This window comes from Babylonia areolata, chromosome 8 (genome assembly GCF_041734735.1).
Source record: "Babylonia areolata isolate BAREFJ2019XMU chromosome 8, ASM4173473v1, whole genome shotgun sequence".
In the NCBI taxonomy this organism is placed as follows: domain Eukaryota; kingdom Metazoa; phylum Mollusca; class Gastropoda; order Neogastropoda; family Buccinidae; genus Babylonia; species Babylonia areolata.
In genome coordinates this window covers 16119719-16146707 of record NC_134883.1, presented here as the reverse complement: position 1 = coordinate 16146707, position 26989 = coordinate 16119719, and the positions used below count along the sequence as shown (strand labels likewise).

Genomic DNA, 26989 nt, shown 5'->3' with positions numbered 1-26989 from the left:
TTGAACACATTGACTAATATTGGACCTGACAGTTCAGCTATTCCTATGTTCAAAGTATCGATTACAAATTGTTCTTTCTGGTGTTTGATGCCTAGATGCCAATAAGGACCACCTGAAAGCTGTTTAATTGGTGTACTTTTGCCAGAGGTGTTGTTTCCATATATACCTATATCTGTATGTATGTGTGGAGGGCGGGGGGTTTGGGGGGGGTGTATGTGTGGGTGTGTGGGTGTCATTGTCATCCATCTAGCATTGTCTGAGGAGATTCTGATGTAACCAGCATTTTCATTCAATCATGAGAGATAATATTTTGGGAAAAAACAAAAAAAAACAAGGTAAGTGTATATTTTGTTACTGCACTTTTATTCCTGAAGCGTCGTCATAAACTGAGGGGGGGGGGGGGATGGGGGGCGGGAGGGGGGGGCGGGGGGGCAGCAATTTCATTAACTAAGCACAACAAGTCGCCAATACATTAAAAGCGTTACAATGCATCATTCATATAGGAAACCAACAAATGTAATGTCGATCGTGGCTCCCCTTCCGTGCGAACAAAACAATTATGATCAGGGGAGATAACGTAAAACCTTGCAGTTCTGCTCCTGGTATGGAGACAGGTGACACCATTATTGTTGTTTTACTCGGACAGATACTTCTGACACTTAGATAAAGAAGCGGATGAGATGAAAGACATATAAATCTTAAAGTTATTTAAATATCCAACAATGGGATGTATAAGACAACCACTGATGGGAGCCCGTTTCATTAGGATTCAACAAAATACGAAAAAAAAGAAGAAAAAGAAGAAAAGCAACCTACGGTCACTGACGCTCAAGAAAGTGTACTGAACTGACTGGCAGCTTTAGGGGTAAAGAAAACAACAACAACAAACAAACAAAAAACAAAAACAAAAAACAACTGACCAACTTAAAAAGTAAACCAAATGAAAACTGAACACAGATACCAACACAGGAACTGACGACGCTCAAATGACTAGACTGAGAGAAAATTTGTTATAAACTGGGTGCATTTTCCACAGATGAAAATGTTCGCTGTTGCACTACACTGGTCAACTTCATGAGAATAAATTCTAATAAAATTTTAGAACTTCCAAAGAATGATCTTCGAGAAAACTAATGGTCTACAACAGGATAGGTAAAAAGAAAATGATGAAGGTCTTAAGCATTTTTTTTTAATATGCAGAAGAAGAGAGATACATTTACCAACAGACTGTCGGTGATACCCGTTCACTTTGTACATGCTTGAATGAATTGTCCAGCATTTTGCCGGTCGACAGAGTCAGAATTAATAAGCTTATTGAACATGATATGGCGGTAGTGTCGCAGGCTATAATCTAGCATAAAATTATATACTATTTCCGAAAGGAGAATGTTGGTATGGTTTGTCACCCTATGAACTCATTTCATCAGCGAAAGGAAAGGCTCATCCATCAGTTCCATTTCCTGTCAGTGAGTTCTGCTGTTAATGGAATGGAATGAACACCGCGTCAACGGCGTCAGGGGAAATAACCAAATTAATGGTCATGCCGAAATAGCTTCCCCTCAAAAAGACCGCCAGATTGTAAAAACAACAAAAACCACACACGCATACAAAAACAAAACAAAACAACAACAACAAAAAACCGAAAACAAACAAACCCAAATTACTGAAAATTGGTCCGGAATTGATCACACGTTACTCGAATGTATCATTTCACGAATCAGTGATTTTGACTGTCACAGGTTGTGTAGGTATAGTATAACACACATTCAATCGCGAGAAAACAGATTCAACGCCATGGGGGTGATGGTGTTTATTGAATTTTTAGTTTCTAATAATTTGCTTGAAAGTTTGAATTTTTATATATTTTATGTTTGCATGGCATATATATATATATATATGCTCTTGTTTGTGTGTGAGCGCACAGGTGTGTGAGTGTAGGGGGGTAGATTTGCGCATGTAGTGCCAACCGGATGAATTTGAGTTTTTCTGTTGTGTTTAGACAAATGCCAGTAATGCTACCCAGTGAGTTGTGCATACCTTACCCGTTTGAAATTATTTTGCTTTTCAGTTCTTGTGTTCGCAGTTGGCCTAAAGAGAATTTCAGTCGTCCAGACTTCAAAAATGTTCACTGAAGATCTGGCTGCAGTGATGCCAACTATATGTAAAGTATGCTTTGTGTTTGTGACGCAAAATTAGCGGAGTATTTTCTATCTACATAATCTATCTACCTAGTCTAGCAGTCAGTGAAGTAGTAAAGAAAAAGATTTCATACCTGTTTTATCTTTCTCCCACTGTCTCCAGTGAAATATGGTATCAAAATAAACTGTTGCTTTGGTTGCTTTAATTCGGACTCATTGAAATTTTGTTCGCGCGCAGTGGCCCGCCGGCGCGCGCGTGTGTGTACCACGGTGTGTGTGTGTGTGTGTGTGTGTAAGTGTGTGTTGCAGTAGTCACTAGTAGCCGTCGTACTAGTAGGTATAGCTGTAGTAGTAGTGACCGTCCACCACAGTCACGGTGACAAGAAACTCTAGGGAGACCGGGACAGTGACACTGAAGGTCCGTCCATCACGTAGTGACGGCAGTAGTAGTCAGCAGTAGTTCAGTTTTGTGAGATCCGTCGGCCACCCCGGCGGCGAAGCAGGTAGCCTGGATCAAAGACACTAGTATCTGAATTTGGACACGATATAAACGTTGAAGGAACACAGAAAATGAACCGTTCTGAAAACTATCGATACGATGAACAGCGATGTATTCCCAACAGGTTTGATGTCAAAATTCAGCCGAACTTAACATCACAAAAGAATTATCAAAATATACATTTAAAATAAAACCTTTTAAAACATTTGGAAGGACACTTCGTGTTTTCCTCTATCTGTTCACGTACTAGTTAGTTTTTATATAGTGACATTTTAACTTTAATTTGCGAAACATTTGACTCACCTCGACAAGCTCGTCTACACGTGTCTCCATGTTGTCAAAAGTGAACCGGATGTCAGTAACCCTGTCGCTGTTAAAAATCGGACTGGTCCACGCTTCGAAACACACACAGTGTTGGGTTACGTCACAAGTTGCCCGTCTAGGGAATTCTAGTGTCTGTGCCTGGATGACCACTGAGTGGCTGCTGCCTGCCGGTCGCACGCCACTGACTCACGCAACAGCCACCTGGCCCGGAGCCACAGGTGAGAGCTGCCGGCTGCCACTGAGGTGAGGACCAACGATATATTTGAAGGGAAAGAGAATTAAAAGACACTAAATAACGCGTCCGCCTAGGAAGCGAGAGAATCTGAGCGCTGGTTCGAATCACGCCGAGCTCAATCGCCGATATTTTTCCCCCACCGCTCAGTAGACATTCAGTGGTGGTCTGTACGCTAGTCATCATGTTCGGATGAGACTGACGATAAACCGAGGTCCCGTGTGCAGCATGCACTTAGCGCACGGAAAAGAACCCACGGCCGCAGCAAAACGGTTGTCCCTAGGCTGGCAAAATTCTGTAGAAAAATCATCCACTTCGATAGAAAAAATGAAAAAAAAATGCACGCAGGAAAAAATACAAAAAAATGGGTACTGGCGCTGCAGCCGGTGCACGTAAATACACACACACATACACACACACACACACACACACTGACACACACGCATGCACACACGCACGTACAATGGCCCGGCCGAGGAAGGGGCATAACCGCGGCGGTTTTATTTCGGTCTCGGCTGTAAATTACACATAGCGGTAACTTTAGATTCATTATAACACTTTTTTTAAATCAATAATTCTACTCTTGTGCTCCTCCAGTCACCCCCAGGCCTGCAAAAACAGCATCTCTTCTCCCAGTTCCTTCGACTCAGATACATCTGTAGTGACGAGCTGGATTTTGAACGTCAGGCTGAGCGGAGGATGGTCGGCTTTTTTCTAGCCAGACAGTACCCTGAGGCCTTGATCCAGAGAGGCCTTGATAAGGCCCGTGCCATCTCCCGCTCCCAAGCACTGATGCCCCGAGAACTAACACACAGAAACGGATGAGCGTATTGCAGCTGTCCTGACCTTTCACCCCCACAACCTCCCTGTACGCAGCATCTTTATCAACAAATTCCACCTTCTTAAGTCTGACACACACTTGAGTGAGATATTTCCCCGCCCACCCCTCATTGCCTTCAAGAGAGAAACCAACCTAAGGGACCACTTGGTGCGAGCTGCTGTTCGTAGATCTAGGCCCCCTCTCCCTCCTGGTACCAGTCCTCAGTTGTGGTCGGAAATGCCGAGGGGTGCAAAACCTGCCCCTTCGTGGATACTTCCACCACCCTCACCGGTCCCACCGGGAAATTCACAGTCAGGGCACACTTCGACTGCCAGTCAGAGAACCTGGTGTGTGTCCTCACTTGCACCCTTTGTGGAGTGATGGCCTAGAGGAAACGCGTCCGCCTAGGAAGCGAGAGAATCTGAGCGCGCTGGTTCGAATCACGGCTCAGCCGCCGATATTTTCTCCCCCTCCACTAGACCTTGAGTGGTGGTCTGGACGCTAGTCTTTCGGATGAGACGATAAACCGAGGTCCCGTGTGCAGCATGCACTTAGCGCATGTAAAAGAACCCACGGCAACAAAAGGGTTGTTCCTGGCAAAATTCTGTAGAAAAATCCACTGCGATAGGAAAAACAAATAAAACTGCACGCAGGAAAAAATACAAAAAAATGGGTGGCGCTGTAGTGTAGCGACGCGCTCTCTCTGGGGAGAGCAGCCCGAATTTCACACAGAGAAATCTGTTGTGATAAAAAAGAAATACAAATACCGCAGCCTGAACGAGCGCTTCACTGAACACCTGCGCTCCATGCCGCGCGCCTTGGCTACTGATGTATAGTGACACAGTGGGCACCCATTTCAACAGCCCCCTCCACAGTTTTGCCCATGCGAGGATCGCTGCTGTCTGGCAGAACCAGTCCACTGACCTGTACCGGCGTTTCGTGGAGTCTACCGAGATTGCCCGCCTTGGTACCCTCGCCCCAGCTGGACTCAACACCAAAGAGTGACGGCAGCGGTCTTCCAGGCATTCTCTAACCCCTTTCTGATCCTCAGTTGCCCTCTTTCTCTTTTCCTCTATTTATCCGCCACCCCTCATCCCGTTTTTTGTTTATATACTTTCTTATTTTAATTCGTTTTATTGTATTTATCTATTTATATATTCCTCTGTGTGTGTGTGTGTGTGTGTGTGTGTGTGTTTTGTTTGTTTTGGGTTTTTTTATTTGTGTGTATATGTGTGTTTCTGGTTTTGTTGTTGTTATTGCTGTTGTTTTTGCCAGTGTTTTTGTTTTGTTTTTTGTTGTTTTAATTTATTTATTTATTTTATCTTTTTTTAAAATATATTATTTTTATTATTATTTTTCTTTGTTTTTCAATTATATATTTTTCCACTTACTATTTTATTTTCTTGCTCATATGTCCCAAACACTGTCTCTTCCACCCCCCTTCCCTCACTCGATCCTGCTCTCTCACCCCCCGCCCACTTTTTTTTTTCCCCCTTTCCCCTCACCCTTCCATTTCAGAGCCCTTTCTTTCCTTCGTACACTCACACCGACAGTTCTACTCAACCTTCTTTGTTGTTTGTTTGTTTGTGTGTGTGTCCTTTTCTGTGACTTATCACTTTCCTTTCCTGAACTTTACTCTCCATCTCTGTATCTTTCTGTCTGTCACTCACTCATTTCATTTGCCTGAAGAAGAGCCTGTGGCTTGATACTTCGCCTCTTTTATCCCAAGTAAGTCGACTTTTACCAAGATTGTTTTAGTCTTACCTCCCACAATAATTGAGTAATAACGCAAAAGAAAATAAATTGCATCACTTCAGTCCCTTTCGTGTTGTCGTCTGCTGGCCTCTCGGTCAAAATACACCATGCGCATTTTTAGCCGCACATGGAGATAAGTAGTCCACAGGCACACTGCGAGACCTCTGTCTGTCAGCCTGTATTTCACACTGGGCTTGTGACATGACACAAAATCTATTAAAACTTAACAGCAGCTACAAACCAGAAAATGGAAAGCTGACAGGTTTTGTTTGTGGGGGAAAGGTTACTGCTTGACCCGGATGCAAACCGTTTGTCGTCTGATCAAAATGGCAACGACAAAAATAGTGAGTGAATCGACAGAAACTTGCTGAGCAAATTTTCAGACATAATTAGCCACGGCATCTACGGTGGACCTACGTAACCAGCCATTAAAGATCCAAAGCAGCTTTATCAGGAGTAACTAGGTTATTACAATGTATAGAGCATTGTACGAGTACAAGAGTTCGCTGCCAGACTACTTGTCATTCTGTGCCGGCGACCAGTTCACGGTGATCGACAGAGCCAACAAAGACTGGTTTCGCGTTCAAAACGGACGAGGACAGATTGGTTATGTGCCGTGCACGTATGTCAAACAAGTGCAGGTAATATGAACATCATACATTGTGTCATTTTTTTTTTTTAATTGAAATTTCCTCCACTTGGTAATAAACCCAGTTTCGAATTTGTCTTGGTGAGGGGTGGAGTTGAATTAATTATCAAAACAGGTGTCTAACATGTGTCAAGTCTGTCACACAGTGTGTGCTTTCGTTACGTTGTATCAGTGCATATGTTTATGCATATGTGTGTGTCCATTTTACAATGGTGCAGCAGTATGAACAATGCTGACCTGTACTTTTCAAAATCGATGCATTTTCGACCTCTTGAATCTTGAAACAAGTGACAGTGAATGCAGGAAGAAGAGAGGATGCCGTCAGTTCAACAAAGAAAAATGTGATGTTATGCATTCATCTTTGCACATGCACTTTTACAGTTTTTTCTCAAATATTTTTCTTAACAAATATTGCAGATAACTTCTTTTTTTTTAATTGCAAGAACACATTGGAGTATTCAGTAGCCTCAAAGTGCATCCGCAAGGCACATCACAATTATACAATACACAGTCTGAGAAGGGTACTGTTGTTTGATATCACACTCATGTTAATCATGTACAGTAAAAATGTCTGTTCCATTGCATGACAGACATTCCAAAGCCTTAGAGTTTCATGTTTTCATTTTAATGTGAACTTTGAAATGCCAGAAAAATAAAAATTTCATAGCATTGGTCTTAATTGTTTTGCATTGGAAGGATTAGGTTGCAGACAAAGTTTACCGCAAGGAAGGAGGGTGAAAGCAGAGCAAGGACATGGAATATATAATTAATTGGATGTTGTTGTTGCAACCATACATTTAGCAAGGCACTCCGGTCTTTTTTTCTTTTTTCTTTTTTTAATTTAATTTAATTTTATTGTGTCTTCTGAGGGAAGTTGGGTAAGGGTTAGAGTGGATGGGTATATGAATATTTCTTGAATACTTGATCAGTTCTGTAAAGGTGTATGATATGGTCACAAGTGTCAGGATAAAACTGCTGAGAGGAATTTGATGTTAGACTGGAGTAGGTGTGGCAGACTGTAGCCACTCACTGTAGCAGAGGTCAGAACAATGCTGCACACTTTCCTTTGAAAAAAGGAATCTGGTCATGACACACCTTTTGCATCAGTTACACTGGTTTCCTATTGAGTCCTGCATTCACTATAAACTAGTGACAATTGCCTTCCAACATTTTGATGAATCTCTACCCACATATCTCTCCTCTGTGCTGGAAACGTACAAACCATGCAGAATGCTAAAATACAGTGCTGGAAAGTTACTCAAAGTCCCAAGAACTAATTTAAAATATGCAGGGAAAAGGTCTTTTAGGGCTCAAGTACCCCAGTTTGAAATTTTTTACCATCGTTCTTAAGAAATGCTCTTGATCTCCAGCCCTTTAAGTAAGACCTGAAATTCACCTTTATAGCAAATATTTCTGTACTCAGCACAATGAATAGTCCAAAGTCTGTTCGCCAATGGAGTTCTATGCTGGAGGTATTTTGATACTTATGTAATCCTGTTTTAGTGTAGTTGATATTTAATGTGTCTGGGCACGCCCTTGCCTGCGCATGCGTGTGCTCGCACATGAGTGTGTGTGTTTATGAAATAATTATTTTATGGAATGTATTTAATTGTAATCTAAGCATTATTTACTTGATTTTTTTTTTTTTTTTTTAATGTTTGATGGATTATGCTTGTTGGTTCTCAACTGTGAACGCATTTGATTGACAAAGAGCTGTTGTAGTGTTTATATGTTAGGTTTATGTCTATCTTGATGATGTAAGGCTCTTTGAGCAGCATCAGTACTGGATATTGCGCCATAGAAAAGTTGTTTGGTTTTTTTGTTTGTTTGTTTGTTTTTGTTTTGTTTTTTTTTGTTTTTTGCAATGCTGTAACCAGACAACTACTGGACTTCTGGAGGTGGTTTGTTTGACCTTTTCAGCGAAGCTGCTTGAGATGGTTACAGGCCAGTAGTGATTTCAGAAAACAATCCTGACTTAGATATTGCATGAGATGGTAAGTTCAGTTTCAGTTTTTCAAGGAGACATCACTGCATTCAGACAAATCCATACATGCTACACAATATCTGCAATGCAGATGCCTGACCAGGAACTTAACCCATTGCCCTTAGTCAGGCATGCATGTAGAGTGGATTTCTTCAACAGAATTCTGCCAGAGGATAACATTCTCATTGCCTTGGGTTCTTTTTCAGTGCACTAAGTGCATGCTGCACACAGGACCTCGGTTTATCATCTCATCTGAACGAGTAGACACCCAGTTCGATTTTCCAGTCAAATTTGGGAGAAAGGGTGAGACTGGGATTTGAACCCAGACCCTCACAGGCTCTGTATTGGCAGATGAGCATCTTGACCATTCTGTCACCTTTCTCCTTCCCTCGTGGGAAGGTCATTGACGTACTATACTGGAGCAGCTGGCCTGCATATCCTCATAAAAGGACCCTTAAGAACTTAGCATATACCTCACAGTCACACTTCCACTCTTTTTCTGTCTCTGTCTGTCTCTGACACAGAAGTGATAAGAAACTGCAGCATCAGGTGGTTGTTGGGTCACAGGTGAATTCGGAAGAGGTGCTGAGGTTTGTGGATTGGTCCATTGAAGCCATTCACCTGCAGGCGGCCAGTGAAGGGGCTGGCCAGTACTCCAGACAGCAGCGTGAAACCCTGCAGTGAGTTGCTGCCTCCTGTCTGTCACTGACTGTAAATCTACACGCACACACGCACGCATGCATGCATGCACACATGCACATGTGTGCACCTCCATAAAAGAATTGCTTTTCATCTGAGATAAAATCACTGTAATAGTGGTAGATATTAATTTAACTCTGAAAATTGAATGGTGTTCAAATAGATTTTTAAAAACACACAAAAAACATGATTTGTGACAAACAAGTTCTTTGAAAGAAAATGGTATTAGTGATTGGAGGTTACCTTTCATATGTATTTGATGTTAATTTATTTGTTTGTTTGTTTGTTTTTTTGTTGTGTTTTTTTCTTGTTAGTATATTGTATATTTAAGAAAAAAGAAGTGTCTTTTAAATGTTATTCTTTTACTCTTGTTCTTTGACTCAAGCTGTCACTGAGGTAGCCAATACAGCTTCATGATTATTTGCCTGACACTGATCCATTCATAAAAGAGTGAGAAACAAAGATGTCAAACAAAAATCTCTTGTAACCAACTCATACATCTGTACTTGATACAAAATAAGATAAGTTAAATTGAAGGTGATACTCCAAGTTGTGTCCTCGTAATACATATGTTGTTGGATTCAAGGTCATAATTCTACCTCTGTGATACAAATGTTTGCTCTGGGGTTGAACTCAAGGTGACACTATTGCCCTTGTGATACAAATGTGTGCACTGTCTTGTATTTGTCTGTCATGCGTTGATACATTTCCTCACCATACATACTGTTTTTATGCTTCTCTGCTCACTAAAGTTACAGTATTATTTTGTCTCCTCAGAAAGTTGGTGAAGCATCGAGCAGATATAGCAGAGAAGCTCCAGAACAAGCCTTGCCTGGACAGGTCACAGTCGGAGGACATTGTTCGACAACCAAAGAAGTCACCAGGGGGAGAGCATTCTCGCCGTCAGTCTGAAAGACGACGAGCACCATCCCCTCCATCCACAGCCAGAGGTTGGTGATGTGACTGTTTCATGTGGAGTGAAAAAGAGTAAGCCTTCATTCTGTCATTACTTTGACAGTTTATATGAGGAAGCCGTGCCTTCATTACAGCTTCCTTCATGTCCCATGTACCTGCCCCCACCAAGGTTCGGTAGTGTTCCCTGCATACTTGTCACTACTCTGACTGCTCAGTATAGCTGAACTGTTTTTCTCCTGTCCATTTTGTAGCAGGCCACATTTTGTATGGTTGCTGGTGGTGTAAGTAATAGAGATTGCTTTGAGGGGGCTGAGCTTATGTATGTAAAACAAGCATTTTTAAATGTTTTCTGTGGCACCTGAATTGGATTTTACATGGAACAGTCAAGCAAACAAAAAAAAGAATGATAACTATGTTTTCTTGCACTCGTGAAGGGTAACAGGACAGAAAATGTTGGGGTAGATTTGTCATATATTTCCAGTGCACAGAGCTTGGACACTCATTTCTCTGCCTGTCTCAAACATGTGGAGTATCAGATCTTGATAAGTCAGTATTTTCTTTTGTCCCTTTCATCCATGTCAGCAGTGAAAACAATGGGACAACTTTAGCTAGATGTTTGTGCTGTGTCAGTGTGAAAGTTTGTGCATGGCTAGAGTGTATTGAGCTATCTTTTTTGAAAGACATTTGTTTTGCTTTGCATCCAAAAGGTAGTGCTTTACTTCTGGAGTAAGAAAACCTGTTCCATGATCAGTTAGTTCTATACTGAAAACAATATTCAAGAAAATTATATTCATTATGTAGTAATGCTGACAGTAAGTTAATGGAGCAACAAAACCTATAACGTTGAGTTTTTCCTACCACTTGAAATGCCTGCCAGTGCTACAGAGCTAAAGGCCAGATAGGGGATTCTCAAGCTGTAGTTTACTTGTGACTGAAAGGATGAAGAAAGTGCATACTGTGGATACATGTGAGATGGTGGTACAGTTGATAGACACAGAGTATGAACGCCTGTGTGCATTGTGTGGTTGCAGGCGCCAAACAGGAAACGACCCAACAGGCATCAGCACCACAGCCCCCCTCCTCAACCCCTGCCACATGCCCCCCTCCTGCCTCTCCAGATGAAGGTCTTCCTATCCCAGTCAACACCATCCCCTCCACCCCCTCTCCCAGTGCCGTGACGGCAGAAACCGACTTGCCCCCACCCCCTGAGGACCATCACACCCCCCCCTCCAGCCCTGACAGTGACCTCCCCCCACCCCCTTCCTCCCTGCCTGTCAGTCATGCCCAGGAAAACCATGTGACCTCTCCCCCTGCCGACCCGACCCCACCAGATGAGGCATCCTCGGCCACAGAGAACGACATCCCCGCCCCACCCAGTCCCAGCGACCTGCAGGCACTGCTGAAGGCGTTGGACCTCCCAGACAAGATGGGCCCCGAGCTGGTGGAGGAGGTACGCAAGAACACTGGCCTCAGCTTTGACAAGTCCAAGGTTGCAGTGGAAACGGTGCTGGGTTATGTTGGCTTCAAGGTTCCGGCTCTGGAGGCACTGGTGGACAGGATGCTGAGTTCTCTCCACCTGGGGGTAAGTAGTGGTGGACAGGATGAGTTCTCTCCACCTGGGGGAAGGTGGTGGTGGTGGACAGGATGAGTTCTCTCCATATGGGAGGTGTTAGGTGGGGGCGTCCTTTGTGCACCTCGCTGTTATCTGGTAAATGTCACAACTATCATTAAGTTTTCCTGTTTGCAATTTCTGTGGCAGATTTCCATTACTTTACATCATAAAGTAATTACAGTACATGATGTTTTGTTTTTCTTTTGTAATGTTATCATAACTGACAATGTGTTAATAAGTTTGCGGCCATATGAGACAACTTTCAATAAGGTATTTTAGTATTAATGCAAATCTTTTTTCTTAAATATTGCTTATTATAAGACATTTCTTCAAGAAACAGATCAATAGGTAAAGTTCAGTAAGGTATTTTAGTATTTATGCAAAATTTATTTGTCAGGTATTGCTCATCATTAGACATTTCTTCAAGAAACAAGTAAACAGATGAAATTCAATAAGGTGTTTTAGTGTTAATGCAAATCTTATTTCTTTAAAAAAAAAAAAAAAAAAAAGCTTATTATGAGACATTTTTCAAGAAACAGGTCAGCAGGTAAAGTGGGTGGGACAAAACTATGTATTAGGTGTCAAATGATGCATTGTGTAGAAATAGCAAGCTGCCAACAGTCACGTTGCTCTGCACTGGTTGTCCTTGTGTGGCAAAACCAGTATGTAGACATAGATCCTGAATGTAGACCAGCTAAGCCAGTCATTTCCTCACAACAAAGGTTTGAAGCTCCATATCAGCTGCAGATTCTGGGACTGCCAAAGAGTACGTGAGGGATTAGAGATGACCACTATGGTCATAGAATGAATGGACAGTACCTGGGGGATTGGAGATAATAATAATGATAATAATAATTCATAACTTTTCTATGGCTTAATGTCCAGTACTAATGCTGCTCAAAGCGCCTTACATAATTGAGCCAGATATAAACATAACATAAAACATTACAACAGCTCAATCCATTGCATTCATAGAATGAATAAAAAAGCATGATCCATCAAACAATAAAAATATCAAGTAAAAAATGCTTGGATTAAAAAGAAATACGTTCTTTAAAACACATTTTTTTAGACACACATGCACACGCGCACATGCGCGCACACACACACATGCTGACGCGCCCAGACACATTAAATATATCAACTGCACTAAAACAGGATTATGTGAGTATAAATATCTCTAGCATAAAAATCCATGTGGCGAACAGACTTTGGACTATCCATCGTGCTGAGTATAGAAATGTTTGCGGAAAAGGTGCGTTTTCAGATTTGACTTGAAGATCTGGAGATCAGGAGCATTTCTGAGGGACGATGGCAAAGAATTCCAAATTTGGGGTACTTGAGCCCTAAAAGACCTTTTCCCTGCACATTTTAAATTAGTTCTTGGGACTTTAAGTAACAGTTCAGAACTGGATCTTAGCATTCTACATGGTTCGTACATTTCCAGCACAGAGGAGAGATAAGGGGGAAGAAATTCATCAAAATGTTGGAAGGCAAGTGTCACTAGTTTATAGTGAATGTGGGACTCTATAGGAAGCCAGTGTAACTGATGCAAAAGAGGTGTGACATGATCAGATTTCTTTTTTGCTAGGACAATTCGTGCAGCATTGTTCTGTACTTTCTGTAGTCTAATAAGAGAGGAAGATGGTGAACCTGCTAAGGTAGAATTCCAGTAATCTAGTTTTGACAGGACAAAAGAGGAAACCAACTGAGCCATGTTTTTCTCCGTTAAGTATGGTCTGACTGAGGCTAGTCTGCGAAGATGAAAATTGCATGAGCGACACAGGGATGAATGTGGTCAGCCATGTTCAAGGTCTGATCAATATGTACACTTAGGTATTTAGCTGATGTTTGAAATGTAACTATAGAAGTGCCGAGAGTGACTGGGCCCTTTTTTTTTTATTACATTGAGACGACCTCGGTCTATTGAGACGACCTCGGTCTCCTACAGCTAAGAGCTCGGTTTTCTCTTCATTAAGTTTTAGCTTGTTTCTGTCCATCCACACCTTTACATCAGCCACACAGGCTTCCATCTCATTAATGACTGTTTTTAAGTCCGATGGTGGAGCGGTTTTTTGTAACTCAGTGTCATCAGCATACTTATGGTAATCAAATGAATGCCTTTTGATGATGTCAAAAGCGGAGTATATGAAGTGAATAAAATAGGCCCCAGAACCGATCCCTGAGGGACACCAAATACAAGAGGGATAACCTTAGAAGACTGTCCCCTTGCCATGCCCCCCATCAGTCCCCATCCCCTGGTGCCGCTCCTCAAAATTATGTAATGATTGGGTTGGACAGTTGCTTTCAGTGTGTGACATGAAAGAAGAGTTTGTTGCTTTCAGTGTGTGACATAACAGAAGAGTGGGTCTGTTGCTTTCAGTGTGTTAAAGAAGAATCAGTCTTGATTTCAACATGAGACATAAGAGAAGATTGGCCTGTTGCTTTCAGTGTGTGACATAACAGAAGAGTGTGTCTGTTGCTTTCAGCTTGTGACATAACAGAAGAGTGTGACTGCTGCTTCAGCGTGTGACATAACAGAAGAGTGTGTCTGTTGCTTTCAGCATGTGACATAACAGAAGAGTGGGTCTGTTGCTTTCAGCATGTGACATAACAGAACAGTGGGTCAGTTGCTTTCAGTATGTGACATAACAGAAGAGTTGGACTGTTGCTTTCAGCATGTGACATAACAGAACAGTGGGTCAGTTGCTTTCAGTATGTGACATAACAGAAGAGTGGGTCTGTTGCTTTCAGTGTGTGACATAACAGAAGATTGGGTCTGTTGCTTTCAGCGTGTGACAAAACAGAAGAGTGGGTCTGTTGCTTTCAGCTTGTGACATAACAGAAGATTGGGTCTGTTGCTTTCAGCTTGTGACATAACAGAAGAGTGCGTCTGTTGCTTTCAGCTTGTGACATAACAGAAGAGTGCGTCTGTTGCTTTCAGCGCGACATATCAGACGAGGACATCAGCAGTCATGATGCACAGCGGCTGAGCGTCATCTTCTCAGAGCTGACAGCATGTAAGGACGACTCCCAGCAGAGGAGCTGGGCTCTCCATGAAGATGAGGCCATCATCCATGAGTACCTGGAAGAGCTCCTGTCCATTCTGGTCAGTTGTTGGACACTTGTTTAGGTGTTTAATGCCTGGTTAGGTTCACTATGAACAGGAAGATCATTTTAAAAAGAAGGGATGGACAGTGTGCATGGTGGTAGCTTTCGATCTTTTGTTTTCTAGAAGGCAAGGTGTGTAAAAAAAATTTTAAAAATTGCTTCAGGTGATAGCTTATTTATTATGCAATAAGTCTTCTTTTGAATCACTTAACTTGGTGTTTGTCCTCCATACCAATCAATCAATATGTTTGGTGTATAATAAGCAAGGGATACTTGTCTATCTGACAGTACTGTGAAGGGAAGCTTGTGAAGAGTCATCAGTGAGACAAAGGTTTACAATTCTCTTCACTCTGATGTCACCATTCAGTATTCTGCTGATGCCTTTCCTCTCTTTTGTTAATCAGCGGTGTCCAGAACTTTCCCTGTCTCATTGTGTCTCCTGCTGATGTTTAATGTCAGAATGATTGTGTTCTTCAGGCGACTTTTCACTCAGCTAGCTGGCTAAGCCATCAACTGGGCTGTTTTTTTGTTTGTGCCAGATAAGTTTCATTTACATTACAGAGAATGTAAGTCGGCTTTGACTGACATTTGTTGTTTGCGCCAGACAAGTTTAAAAGAATTATCAGTGAGCACTTTAACAAACAAAAAATATGCACACGCACACGCACACGCACACACACACACACTCACGCACACACACACACACACACACACTCACTCACTCATTCACAATTCTCACTCGTGCCTGCATATTAATCAAGTCATGATCAAACTCAGATATAACATCACAGTAGCCTTTTACTTACTGAATATGCAGCGAATAAAGAATGCCTAAATTATCAGACAGAACGTCATAGTGTCCAATTGGAAAAAGAAAAAATTAGGAAAAAAAACACACACACCACACACGCACAGCACAGCACATTTACTGTTTGTGTCTGACAGGAGAATGCCAAGCCTTCCATCTGCCGGAAAGTGGTGTCACGGGACAACTATGATATACTGCACAACCTGGTTCAGTACTATCAGATGGTAAGATGATGTTTGATAGGTGTTTTCATTCTGGTGCAATGATAGGTGTTCTCATTCTAGTATATGCTCTAGTGTATTGACAGATGTATTCATTCTAGTGCATTGATAGCCATATTCATTCTCGTGTTCTGGTGTATTGAATGCTTGAATAAAAAAACGTTTTGAGTTCTGGAAGGTGTATTAGTGCTGGTGTATTGATAGGTGGATTAATTTTGCTTTTTCTTGTGCATTGATAGATGTATTCATACTTGTGCACTGATGGGTGTAATCATTCTGGTACTTCCTTCAGTGTACTTATAGGTGTATTTATTCTTGTGCATTGATAGGTGTATAGTACATTGATAGGTGTATTCATTCTTGTATTTGTCCTTGTGCATTGATAGGTTGATTCCTTATAGTGCATTGATAGGTGTATTCATTCCAGTATTTGTTTTTGTGCATTGATAGGTGTATTCATTCCAGTGCATTGATAGGTGTGCTTGTTTAAGTGCATTGCTAAGAGGAATAGTTAAGTGCATCGTTAAGTGTATTTGTTCTAGTGCATTTACAGGCGTGATTAGTGTATTTGTGTAATTGCATCTCAGGATCAAAGTGAGAAAATTGCATTTGACACTTCATTCAGAAATCAAAAAATGGATTGGTATAGAACATGACTGATGTTGTTTATTGGGTTATGAATAGAATCATGTTGTTCTATTGTCTGCTTGTGGTGCAGGAGACGCGGGGGGCCCTGTGCAGGTTACTGCTGAAGGTGTTTGGGGCCCTTTGTGGGTTGGAGAGGGAAGTGATCACACAGCTGCTGTACTCTGTGCTTCCTCTGGAGCTGGCTCAGGAGATGACGGTGAACACCGATGGTCAGAGTTAATGTCTGTCTCTTCTCTCTGGTTTGTTTTCTGCCTCCCCCATGTGCCTCATGTCATCCTTCGTGCTGTTCACCTTTCCCCTCTCCTGTCCTCATTGTATATGCAGCAGAACCATTGTGTTCCACTTTGGCAGTTTGTAAGTGACAGGCGTCACAGGGAATGGTCTGGTCAGGGGACATGTTAACTGCTGATAGGTGCCGGTGCAGCTGACACAGATCACAGAGTAATCCCCAGACTGAGCACAGTGGTTTCTTGGTTGGTGAGCATCCCACCTACATGCGAATTATTCATTTATGATTTAGTCTTATGAAAGTAAATATCATGATATGGGGCCAGCAGGGTGCTACAGCGCACAAGGCGTGCCCCTCAATTCAAAGAAAAAAATTATTTTGAATTCGTATAAGGCACACACATCCGATAAGCCGCATATGCCGTAAGTGAAAGTACATCATTATTGCTCTGCTAATGGCAGATGTTGTTTTCAAAGTAGTAACGTTGTCTTCGAATAACTGAATCAGAATCCCAACTTCTTGTTTTTTTCTCTGCTTGTTTGCATGGCTGTGTTACTCCCATTTGTCTGCTCTGCTTTCTGCTGCCTTGTTGTTTCACACATTTTTGTTCAACAAGTTTATAGCCTTCAGTTGAATGCACTTTTGTAAAGCCCCGTTTCATTAATTTGTTAGTCAGAAACCAGTCTGCTAACCCTGCTTTCAGTCCCATCCACCATTTTGTTTTGCATTCTGCTTTTGAATAACGATCAGTTCACTTCTGATTTCTCTACTTTCGCATTATAAATTTATCACCAACTCATAAGCTACTCGTCATGGCCTAAGGGTGAACTGTGATCATGTTCATTTGAAATTTGGTGTAATGTGAAGTTTCAATTTGGTGTGATAGTGAACATGAACTATGTCGAATCGAACATTGATAAGACTAAGTGTTGCTGTTCAGCACAGTCGTGAGCGTTTATTGTTATCAGAGATGTTGTCATATATGGAGTTTGTCGTGACTAGTGGCACCAAGTTACAGTTTCAGTTTCAGTTTTAGTAGCTCAAGGAGGCGTCACTGCGTTCGGACAAATCCATATACGCTACACCACATCTGTCAAGCAGATACCTGACCAGCAGCATAACCCAATGCGCTTAGTCAGGCCTTGCGAAGAAGAAAAAAAAAAGTGACAGATTTTTGTTTTTGTTATTTCCTGTGACAAGCCTTTCACTGTGAAACACACACTCATTGACTGCTGAGATCTGCTTGACATCAGACAAAGACATTACATGGCAGATTCTCTGAAGATTTTGTTTTGAGATGTCCCTCCATGGGCGCTGGTGGAGTTTTTGAAAGAAATGAACGTTTATAATCTGATTTGAATGTTTTAAACTCAGGGAGGGTTTTTTTTTTTGTTTGTTTTTTTTAAATAACTTTTTGAGTAAAAAGATTGAAGAGGTGATTACCAGTAGTTTTTATTGTACTTTTTGTAACCATGGCTTGAAATAGATGCAAACGTGGTGATAGCTTTGAGATGGCCTTTGTAATCGGCGCTGTTCAAAGCACCATAATTTGATTTGATTTGGATACAGATGGGGAACATACAGCCCGTGAGACACAGGGGTCAGATTTGAGATTAAAGCGTAGCGCCTTAGACACTGAAAATTGTGGTAAATGTGAAGGCAGTAAATGTAAATTGTATGGAGCAGTGGCCTCGTGGATAGCTGTGCCCAGCTAGGTGAGGGCCTGGGTTCAGTTCAGACTAGGACCAGGATTTTTACCACCCCACTCACTAGACCTTGAGTGGTGGTCCAGGTACTAGTCTTTCAGATTAGACAAAAAAAAAAAACAGGTCCTGTGTTCAGCATGCACTTTGCTTGCATTAAAGAATCCACAGCATGGAGAAAGTCCCTTTTGAAAAGATTCACCATTGTAAGCACACAAAGTGAATTCATGCAGACTGGTGTATCTGATTCGCCTTCTTCTTGTAGTCTTTCCTACCTTCTGTCACTCCCCTCTTCCACCATTCCTGCCTTTTCTGGATCTAATAGCAGTTCATGTTGTGTCCAGATGTACAACGGACTTGCTATGTGGCGCTGGTGATGACCATGATTTTCTCCACGGGCGATGACGTCTCCACTGCTGTCACAGGTACCAGGCTGTTGTGTGACTGACCATCCTGCAGTTCTGTCTCTTTGTCCCCCCCCCCCCCCCAACACACACACACACCGTGCTGGCCTTTAACATATATATGGTCTGTTTTGGTGGTGGTGGTTTTTTTACATATTGTTTCTCACTTTTATTCCTTAATTGCGGCTGGCCCAGGATCAGAAGACAGAATGGATGAGGATTAGTGCCTCAAATGAGATGACTTAAATTCCTTTCCTTGTGTTAGGAATTGTGCAGAATCTTTTTTTTTTTCTTCTTCTTTTTTTTCTTGAAAATCAAGTGGTATGGATGCAATGCCTTCAGAAGGGATATGATTCGAGCTATTTTATTTTGTTGTTGTTTTTTGGAGAGGAGAGTGGGGGTGGTCATGGGGGTGCGGGGGGAGGGGGGGGTGTCAAAATCATTGAAACAAAGCAAAAACTTTTTTGGCAAGAGTAATTTGGTAATTTAGAAACTTCAGATAATGCAGACATGTAACATGATTGAAGACTTAAGATTTGCCCTGTTGTTTCAACATACCACACAGAAACTTGTGCCATCAGCAAGCATGATTTTCAGACATGTCAGAACACAGATTTACAGACTTCAAGTGAAACAGTCTGGGAGTAATTAACAGATTAAATCAGATTTGTCATAGCTCTAAGGGAAGGATGTTGATGGCATGTCAGTATGAACTCTGTCCTCAGTCAGTATTACATATGTAACTGCTGTTGAGAGATAAGATATCTGTGTTGAATAGGAATCACATAAGCTTGTGCACACAAACACACCTATCACTGTGTGTTCATTTGAAAACAGCAGAACTCTTGATTTTCTGACAAAATGAAAACACCTATATATTGTAGGTCTATGAGAGAGTGTGTGTCTCCATTCGTGAAATAATGATAATCATCATCATCATATAGACACTCTAATGTGATTGAGTGTTGTGGTGCAAACATGATAACAGTTATTTTCTGAACACACTTGTGAAAAATAGTAGTGATGATAATATTAATGATAATAAAGACACACACAACAGAATCATGTTGTTTAGTATTGTTATGTTGTGGTGCAGACAAACTGAATGAAGAATTCTTTCTACACACTCCACAATTGAATGATGATAATACAGACTCTGCGAATAATGATAATGATATTAGTCAGTAATACAGACGAACATGTGATTGGGTGCTGTTGTGTGGAGGCACAAAGTCAATGAAGAGTTCTTTCTACACACATTATTTTCAAATAATTCTGATGATAGAGACAGACAACAGAAAACAGAAGTGTGTGATTGAGTGCTGTTTTATTGTTGTGCAAACCGAATGAAGAATTCTTTCTACACACACCATTTATGATTAATAATGACAATATTAGTGATGATGATAGAGGCACACAATAAGTGTGTGATTGAGTGCTGTTGTATTGTGGTGCAAGCTGAATGAAGAGTTCTTTCTACACACACCATTTGTGAATAATAATGATACAGAGACAGCAGAAGTGTGTGATTGAGTGCTGTTGTATTGTGGTGCAGACTGAATGAAGAGTTCTTCCTACATGCATCATTAGTGAATGATAACGAAGGTGATAGTAATACAGACTCACAACAAACGTGTGATTTAGTGCTGTTGTGTTGTGGTGCAGACAAACTGAACGAAGAGTTCTTCCTGCACATCCTGCAGCTGATAGAGAACCCTCCATCGCCCCAGTTTGAGGACAGCGCTGTGGACCTGCTGATCGCCTTCATGCTGGCCTTTAACCTTCACCTGACCTCCGTGGAGGTCAACGTGGTGCTGAGGTCACTGGCCACCTTCGGCACGCCCAAGGTCTTCACTGAGCGCATCATGGTTTGGGTCAACAGAGGAGGTCAGTCTGAAACCTCTTGGGGGTGTGGTACAGAGGGAGGTGCACACACATTACACACATACCACTGTGCATGCAGATGTACATACCAGGACCCCCCCCCTCTTCTTTTTCATCCTCTTTCGTTCCCTCTCTCCTCTTTCTGTCTGTCTCTCTCTATTTGCAGAAGTGTGCATTTGCTTGTGAGGCAGAAGTTGTTAAATAGTTTGCATTGTGTTTTGGCCTTTATTAAGAAACTTTCCATCATAATTAGATTTGATTGATGTTCTGTGTTGGGTGGATGATGGAATGATGTGCCTGTTTCAAAGAGGAGAACCTTCATTTTAAGGGGGTGGGTGTTCAAGTGCCACAGCAGCTTTCAGGTCACCGGCTCAAAGTTAGGGATTGGTGCACATGTATCTGCTGTAGTGAATAACAATGACCATATGGGATACATGAAGTATGTGGAACATGACGTGTTGGCGAACAGGTGGGGTAGATAATTTTATAGATGGATGGATATCTCCAGATAGATACAGGTCCATGGCTCTTTGTTTCACTTAAGTGTTGTTGTTCACTATTAAATTTCACAGAAACTTTTGGGCTGGATTACAGAGATGGGGTGGTGCCAGAATAGTAAGGACAGAAAATTAGGTTTGTCACAAGAAAGGAAAAATAGAGGCACAAGCCTGATGTTCTTCATAATGTGAATGTACAGTGTGCTCTGCCTCCTCCACACAGGGCCCAAAGGGCTGACATGTTGTTGGACTGCTTTGTTTCAGAGGACCCAGCCAAGATGTTTGACTACAGGTGATGGACTGCTTTGTTTCAGAGGACCCAGCCAAGATGTTTGACTTCAGGTGATAGACTGCTTTGTTTCAGAGGACCCAGCCAAGATGTTTGACTTCAGGTGTTGGACTGCTTTGTTTCAGAGGACCCAGCCAAGATGTTTGACTACAGGTGTTGGACTGCTTTGTTTCAGAGGACCCAGCCAAGATGTTTGACTACAGATGATGGACTGCTTTGTTTCAGAGGACTCAACCAAGATGTTGACTTCAGGTGTTGGACTGCTTTGTTTCAGAGGACCGAGTCAAGATGTTTGACTTCAGATGATAGACTGCTTTGTTTCAGAGGACCCAGCAGAGATGTTTCACTACAGGCGATGGACTGCTTTGTTTCAGAGGACCCAGCCAAGATGTTTAACTTCAGGTGTTGGACTGCTTTGTTTCAGAGGACCCAACCAAGATGTTTCACTACAGGTGATGGACTGCTTTGTTTCAGAGGACCCAACCAAGATGTTTGACTACAGGTGTTGGACTGCTTTGTTTCAGAGGACCCAGCCAAGATGTTTGACTTCAGGTGTTGGACTGCTTTGTTTCAGAGGACCCAGCCAAGATGTTTAACTTCAGGTGTTGGACTGCTTTGTTTCAGAGGACCCAGCCAAGATGTTTAACTTCAGGTGTTGGACTGCTTTGTTTCAGAGGACCCAGCCAAGATGTTTGACTACAGGTGTTGGACTGCTTTGTTTCAGAGGACCCAGCCAAGATGTTTGACTTCAGGTGTTGGACTGCTTTGTTTCAGAGGACCCAGCCAAGATGTTTGACTTCAAGCCGGTTCAACCCAACTCTGTACAGAAGCTCTTCCTTGACCTTTACAGTGACCTTACAACCTCTGACCTTCTCTACACCAACGATGCCAAAGTGTTGATGGATGTCATTATCGGCCGACTGTCCAATTTGGGGCCAGGTGACAAGGTAATGTCAGTTTGTGTCAGGTGTGTGTATGTCTGTGTGTCCTGTGTGTGAAAGACTGAAAAGAAAAAAAACACTGACCTGAACAAAGCCATTTTCAGAATTGATGGGTGGTTTTCAAGGTGAACTATGTCCACTCTGAGTGAGTATATGATATATCACATTACAAAGACCACATTGTGATTTTTTTTTTTTTCTTTTTTTTTTACAGTTAAATCATTGAATGCTATTTTAAAGTATATGGCTTTTCAGAATTTATTAAAAGAAAGTAAAAGGAAGAATAAAAGTGAAATTGGTGTGATTTGAAGAATGTAGCTGAGATCATTGCTGGTATTAAAGCACCTGTACTCACTGCTCTGTTGGTGCAGCTGTACTCATTATTCTGTGTATTATTGCACCTGTCCTCATTGTTCTGTGTTTGATGCACCTGTCCTGAATGCTGTGTGTATTGATTCAGTAGTAATCATGTGTATCAGTGCAGCTGTCCTCACTGCTGTGCATTGGTACAGCTGAACTGATGGCTGTGTGTATTGGTGCAGGTGCGCTCCCTGTTCTTGGTGCTGTGTCAGCGTGTGGTGAACAACTCGTCGTACACGGAGCACTGTCACCGCCTTCCTGACCTGCACCGCTGTCTGGTCAACATCCGTGATGAGGAGGCCAACACCGCTGACGATAAACGCATCGCTCACGACATTCTGACAACTCACCCCGACATCTTCACACAATGACCGCTGTGCTGCCATGGTGTGTGTGCTGAGGGAGTGTGGATGGTGTGTGCTGAGAGGGAGCCATGGGTTGTCTTCCTTTGAATTGATGTGCAATGAACTGAGCAAGACTGGCATTTTTTCTGCTGGGTACTGGCGTCTCTTGTTTTTATCTGTGTTGACAAGCTTTCAGTGCTAAACTGGCGCTCTGGTCAGCTGGTCAAAACAACAAGGTTTGGTTTGAAGCATAGAGAGGATGGTCTGCCCGTCCCTTTGACAGCCAGTTTATAATTTTTTCACAGTTTGTTCACTTCCATGATGATTAGAAATACATTACGGCTGCTTGATTTCAAGACAGTTGCCTTCTTGTATTTCTTTAGCAGTCTTCTCAGTGTCATTTCAGGGAGGCATCAAAGCCTGCAGACTGATCCATTTGGTAAAGAGTTGGACAGGTGGATGACTTACACAGCTAAAGTCAGCTAACATTGTTTGTCTGATAATGTGCCAGCACCAAAGTTAGATGGGTAGGTGTGACGTGAAAGGCAGGAAGACCAAGGAGAGGACTGACACAGTTTGTGTCAGTGACACACCCCTTCTGCCTCCCTGTCATGTGTACAGTGAGGGACTGTCTGTCTGGTCAGTGACACACCCCTTCTGCCTCCCTGTCATGTGTACAGTGATGGACTGTCTGTCTGGTCAGTGACACACCCCTTCTGCCTCCCTGTCATGTGTACAGTGATGGACTGTCTGTCTGGTCAGTGACACACCCCTTCTGCCTGTCATGTGTACAGTGATGGACTGTCTGTCTGGTCAGTGACACACCCCTTCTGCCTCCCTGTCATGTGTACAGTGATGGACTGTGTCTGGTCAGTGACACACCCCTTCTGCCTGTCATGTGTACAGTGATGGACTGTCTGGTCAATGACACACCCCTTCTGCCTCCGTGTCATGTGTACAGTGATGGACTGTCTGTCTGGTCAGTGACACACCCCTTCTGCCTCCGTGTCATGTGTACAGTGATGGACTGTCTGGTCAGTGACACACCCCTTCTGCCTGTCATGTGTACAGTGATGGACTGTCTGTCTGGTCAGTGACACACCCCTTCTGCCTCCCTGTCATGTGTACAGTGATGGACTGTCTGTCTGGTCAGTGACACACCCCTTCTCCCTGTCATGTGTACAGTGATGGACTGTCTGTCTGGTCAGTGACACACCCCTTCTGCCTGTCATGTGTACAGTGATGGACTGTTTGTCTGGTCAGTGACACACCCCTTCTGCCTGTCATGTGTACAGTGATGGACTGTCTGGTCAGTGACACACCCCTTCTGCCTCCCTGTCATGTGTACAGTGATGGACTGTCTGTCTGGTCAGCGACACACCCCTTCTGCCTGTCATGTGTACAGTGATGGACTGTCTGTCTGGTCAGTGACACACCCCTTCTGCCTCCCTGTCATGTGTACAGTGATGGACTGTCTGGTCAATGACACACCCCTTCTGCTTCCCTGTCATGTGTACAGTGATGGACTGTCTGTCTGGTCAGTGACACACCCCTTCTGCCTCCCTGTCATGTGTACAGTGATGGACTGGTCAATGACACACCCCTTCTGCTTCCCTGTCATGTGTACAGTGATGGACTGTCTGTCTGGTCAGTGACACACCCCTTCTGCCTGTCATGTGTACAGTGATGGACTGTCTGTCTGGTCAGTGACACACCCCTTCTGCCTCCCTGTCATGTGTACAGTGATGGACTGTCTGTCTGGTCAGTGACACACCCCTTCTGCCTCCCTGTCATGTGTACAGTGATGGACTGTCTGTCTGGTCAGTGACACACTTCTTCTGCCTCCCTGTCATGTGTACAGTGATGGACTGTCTGTCTGGTCAGTGACACACCCCTTCTGCCTGTCATGTGTACAGTGATGGACTGTCTGTCTGGTCAGTGACACACCCCTTCTGCCTCCCTGTCATGTGTACAGTGATGGACTGTCTGTCTGGTCAGTGACACACCCCTTCTGCCTGTCATGTGTACAATGATGGACTGTCTGTCTGGTCAGTGACACACCCCTTCTGCCTCCCTGTCATGTGTACAGTGATGGACTGTCTGTCTGGTCAGTGACACACCCCTTCTGCCTGTCATGTGTACAGTGATGGACTGTCTGTCTGGTCAGTGACACACCCCTTCTGCCTGTCATGTGTACAGTGATGGACTGTCTGGTCAGTGACACACCCCTTCTCCCTGTCATGTGTACAGTGATGGACTGTCTGGTCAGTGACACACCCCTTCTGCCTCCCTGTCATGTGTACAGTGATGGAATGTCTGTCTGGTCAGTGACACACCCCTTCTGCCTGTCATGTGTACAGTGATGGACTGACTGGTCAGTGACGCATCCCTTATGCCTCCCTGTCATGTGTACAGTGATGGACTGTCTGTCTGGTCAGTGACACACCCCTTCTGCCTCCCTGTCATGTGTACAAGAGACAACCACTTGATCCTGGCTAAGGTTTCAGGACATCACCTGTCACATGCATGGGGAGGTCTGAGAGACCAGATGTCTGGTGTTCAGTTCAGTTGTGTGGTTTGGGGGTTTTCCGTTAGGTTTCAAGTTCGGATTAAGTGGAAAAGAGTTCATGGCTGGTTGGCTCTTTGCTGCAGGCTGGAGTCACAAGTGGCCCCGTCCATTCTGATCTCAAGCAGTGATCTCAGTTTCAGTTTCAGTAGCTCAAGGAGGCATCACTGCTTTCGGACAAATCCATATACGCTACACCACATCTGCCAAGCAGATGCCTGACCAGCAGCGTAACCCAACGCGCTTAGTCAGGCCTTGAGGGAAAAAAAGAAAGAAAAAAAAGGTGAATAAATAATCGATAAGCTTACACAAATAAATAAATAAATAGATAAATAATAACTATAAAGCAGTGATCTGATGTAGTAGACCTGGAACTTTTTGTTCAGTTAGTGTGGTCATTACAGAGTGCAGTGCAATGTGAAATGGTCAGTTTCCTTATGTAACATTGAGTGAGGATTTATTGTAGATGGGCAGTTTAGGTCAGTTCTGTAAAACAGGGGAGGCAAATTACCGGTATGCTGTTCTAAGCAGACTGCTGTGGTTTTTCTCAGAAAAGTAGTTTTACAGAAAGAACAACCAGACAAAAAAACTTCACTGCCTGCATTTTCTTAAACCTGTTGTCATTCAGGATGTAGTGCAATGGATTAAAGGTCTTCTTCAGTGGTTAAGTCGTACTCAGGAAGGTAGTTGTTTTCAGGAGTGTAGATGTATTCAGTGGTGGCAGGTTGACACAGGCTGCTGTCACACAGAGGTGGTGTGGTGCAGACAGGGCGTGGTTGTTGACACAGTAGGTATCTTTGTCTTCTTGGTGCTGTTGTATAGTTGGTGGAGTAGCAACGAAGGTGAAGTGCACACTGCATTGGTTTGCTGACTGTGCAGGGTGACCAAAACACCAGTGAGCTGTTTTGTAGCACACCACTTCCGCTTGCACAAGTAACCACCCCTTGGTGTAGAACTTCCGGGGTAAAGGGCGTCTTCTGACCCCGTTTCATAACGGTATCCATACATGTACATAATATTCCATTCAGTATTAGAAATCCTGACAGCATTAAAAGAAAATATATGAGGTTTCTGCAAACCATATTTGCTATTTCCCCCAGGACCAGAACAGTTCTATTGCTGTGTTGTTAGGCTTTTGCAGTAAGTGTTGATCGTCTTAATTATTATCACTGTTCACTCAAAACATTTTTAAAAAGTGAAATTTGAGGTTGCTGTCCATAATCCGGTGCCACTATTATTTTTGTTATTTGTTGGTTTACATGCCATAGTTTTTAACATTATTTGCAGGGACAGCTTTAGTGGCCATTGTGTGTGTGTGTGAAGTGCATGCTGCACACTAGATTTTTGTTGATTATCT

The 26989-nt window shown here is 42.9% G+C and overlaps 1 protein-coding gene across 1 annotated transcript; it reads left to right on the top strand.

Moving 5' to 3' along the window:
• The first annotated feature begins 6110 nt into the window (after positions 1–6110).
• On the top strand, positions 6111–23750 carry LOC143285058 (NCK-interacting protein with SH3 domain-like). The gene is made up of 11 exons (XM_076592246.1): positions 6111–6409; positions 8969–9081; positions 9878–10050; positions 11047–11597; positions 14572–14736; positions 15684–15770; positions 16486–16624; positions 18692–18772; positions 20417–20638; positions 22196–22368; positions 22905–23750. Exons 1-11 carry the CDS (start codon positions 6242–6244, stop codon positions 23091–23093), a joined length of 2061 nt encoding a protein of 686 aa, XP_076448361.1. The 5' UTR covers positions 6111–6241; the 3' UTR covers positions 23094–23750.
• Positions 23751–26989: the final 3239 nt, after the last annotated feature.

Excerpts from the sequence above, each read along its gene's own strand:
- LOC143285058 (XM_076592246.1), top strand. The coding sequence starts at position 6,242 with ATGTATAGAGCATTGTACGAGTACAAGAGTTCGCTGCCAGACTACTTG. Across the intron at positions 15,771-16,485 it reads TGGTTCAGTACTATCAGATG|GAGACGCGGGGGGCCCTGTG; the intron begins GTAAGATGATGT and ends CTTGTGGTGCAG. Across the intron at positions 22,369-22,904 it reads ATTTGGGGCCAGGTGACAAG|GTGCGCTCCCTGTTCTTGGT; the intron begins GTAATGTCAGTT and ends GTATTGGTGCAG.